Source organism: Naegleria gruberi (genome assembly GCF_000004985.1).
Source record: "Naegleria gruberi genomic scaffold NAEGRscaffold_53, whole genome shotgun sequence".
Taxonomy (NCBI): Eukaryota; Heterolobosea; class Eutetramitea; order Acrasida; family Naegleriidae; genus Naegleria; species Naegleria gruberi.
The window spans coordinates 321,690-324,457 of NW_003163274.1; the positions used below are offsets into that span (position 1 = coordinate 321,690).

Consider the following 2,768-nt stretch of genomic DNA (forward strand, 5'->3'; position numbering starts at 1 on the left):
TATATATTTATTTAATTTTATTTAATTTTATTTATATTTATTATATATTTATTTTATATTTAATATTTAATATTTTAAAATAGAATCAAGAATATTAACAGTTAGAGAATGTACTAGAATTCAAGGATTTCCAGATACATTTATATTTGTAGATGATAAAGTACCATATTGTAAAAGTCAAAAATTAAAAGAGAAATATACTCAAATAGGAAATGCAGTACCAGTTGTATTTGGATATCAATTTGGAATTGAATTTAGAAAAGCATATTCTAAATTAAAAAATATTAATAATGATTTTAAATCAATATCAAAATTATTTGAAACTATTTTTTTAAATGAAACTAGAGAATTTATGGAAAATAATGATTCATCTTTTATAGAATCAACTCAAATTTGGACTGTTAAAGATTTTGAAATACCAGATGATTTAAAAGAAGGTTTTTTATTACCTTTTAGACAAGATGAATTGGATTTTCAAAAATCACAAGAATTTTTACAATATTTATCAGAACCAGTAAAAGAAAACACTAAAATTACTACTAAAATTACTTCTAAAAAGACAATAACAACAACAACAATTAGGAATAGTAATGTTGCAGATGAGGACATTGTATCATCAACAGATGAAGAGGAAGAATTTGGTTATACTTCTGATTTGGAAGAGGAATTAATAACAAGTTCGATGAGTGAAATTGAAGATAGTGATGATAGTACCATTTAACAATTCATCTATTGAAATGCAATTGTGACATGTGTGTAATGAAGATGGTTTCCACTCTATCAAGAGTGAAGTTTCAGATAATTTCCAACTATTGTAAACATTAAGGTTGTTCCTAGTGAGTAAAACAATGTTTTTTTCATAAACTTTACAAAATGTTATCGATTTACGATAATTACAAGGAATTACGTTTAAACAATGTGTTTTCAATTCATTGACCAGCTTGAATACATAATCATTTGTATTGGGTAAACATCTTGGCTAATGTTTTGGGATATTTAAGGAATTTTTTTAAACAGTAAATTTCTAAACATGGAGAGTTCGCAATTTTTTTTTTTTATCCAAACGCTCATCAAAACCATTTTGTTGTTTTTTTCTAAGGATCTATTCTTTGCTCAATGCTGGAGTTGGTAAGAGTAGATTTATTAATACAATGATTGAGGCTGATATTTTACCTTCTTCAAGTGGAAATAATCATGTTACCAAGAGTTTAATTAATCTTCAATATGGCAAAGATTATTCAATGGAAATTATTCTTTGCACAGATGAAGAGTTGAGAGAAAGATGTCAAGAAACACAATATCAACTCGATCCAAATTATATTATATTCCTAAATTATATAGTGGTATAACTCGTTTCAAAAATGCACAAAGTCTGAAAGTAATATTGAACAAAGACAATTATCCATGACCAAGGATGATATGTATCATGTCAAATTATTTCGTATAACTGCTCCAATTCCACTATTGAAAGAACAAAAATTGGAAATTATTGATGTACCAGGTTTGTTCAGTGGTGAATACAGTTTACTTTTTAATAGATTAGCAATAGAAGCAAGTTTAATTTCAGATACCATTAATATATTTCCAAATAATTTTCGTTCTATTTTCCCAACAGACATATTTGATATTGTTGGAAAGGTATTCTCACATCACTCTGCACAACGTTCTCCTAAAATGTTTGTTTATACTTATGGAGGAAAATATACTAGTATGAAGAATGCTTCAATAGAATTCTTAAATTCTCTTTCAGAAAAAGAGGTCACTGAAAAAGAAATAGAATTCTCTCAACTTTTAGAAGATTATTTTGATTACAAGTTTGATGATGTACCTTTTGATAAATCAAATAGAGTCAGTGAAATTATTGGCAAGGTGGAATTTGTAGAACCAAAAGTTCAAGTTTTAGAATTTTTGAAAGATAATTTCATGTTATATCCAATTCCAAATTTAGATTCTAAAAATCATTCAAATGAGTTAAAGTTGACTAAAAGATATTTCAAGTTGACTATAATTAGAGATAAACTCATTAAAGCTACAAGACTAGTTGAAGAGATTAGTAGAACAGCAATTCTTTGCTTACCTAAACTTATTTCTAGCTCCAAATATCAGTCTAAAAAGCTTGATGAATTTGTTGATGAGATAATGACAGAATGTCAAGAAATAATAGAATTCTTACTTGGTAAATTTAAAGACTAATAATTATTCAAAGAAGGAAAAAGCAGGTAAAATTGATAAATGGTTGGGAGATAACTTTTTAACAGAAGAGTTAGAATTTAATAGTGAGTCTAAAGCTCACAACAGTATTTTAAAGCATTTAAAACTATTAGAAGACAATATTAGAACATTAGCAGAAACATATTTTGTTTCAGAATCAAGTGGAAATGATTGTGAAGATTACAAGGGTTTTAAAGCAATGGTTTTACCAATGTTTGATGTTGAGAGTGGTGATCATGTCATTCTTGCAACAGAAACCAAAGGTGTATTGAAAGAATTATTAGGAACCTATTTAAATTCTATTAGTAGTAACAAATATGAACCTAATTTCAATCAACATTATGCTCACTTGCATTTATTTGAAACAAATTCCAAAAAATCTCTATCTCTACCAACTAAATCTTCCTATTCAGATATTGATGAAATGAAACAAGCAAAGTTATTTAATAATAGAGATGACGTTAATAATTGTTTTAGACATGATAAGACTATGGCTAAAATTGTTCATGAATTAATGTCAACCATTCCACTTCAATCTAATCTTATTACAATTTCTC

General features: G+C 26.6%; 2 protein-coding genes across 2 annotated transcripts in view; both read left to right on the top strand.

Moving 5' to 3' along the window:
• Window positions 1-352: 352 nt before the first annotated feature.
• On the top strand, window positions 353-721 carry NAEGRDRAFT_72509 (uncharacterized protein; the record flags this gene model as incomplete). Its single annotated transcript, XM_002672454.1, has 1 exon — window positions 353-721. The coding sequence occupies one exon, from the start codon at window positions 353-355 to the stop codon at window positions 719-721; it is 369 nt and encodes a 122-aa protein (XP_002672500.1).
• A 430-nt stretch (window positions 722-1,151) lies between these two features.
• NAEGRDRAFT_72510 (uncharacterized protein) overlaps window positions 1,152-2,768 on the top strand; it is a gene marked incomplete at both ends in the record, with an annotated part of 2,599 nt that continues 982 nt past the window's right edge. Inside the window, 4 exons of the mRNA XM_002672455.1 lie at window positions 1,152-1,196; window positions 1,342-1,501; window positions 1,616-2,127; window positions 2,165-2,713. Of these exons, the coding sequence (XP_002672501.1) occupies window positions 1,152-1,196; window positions 1,342-1,501; window positions 1,616-2,127; window positions 2,165-2,713 (1,266 nt within the window). The remainder of the gene's footprint in view (window positions 1,197-1,341; window positions 1,502-1,615; window positions 2,128-2,164; window positions 2,714-2,768) is intronic.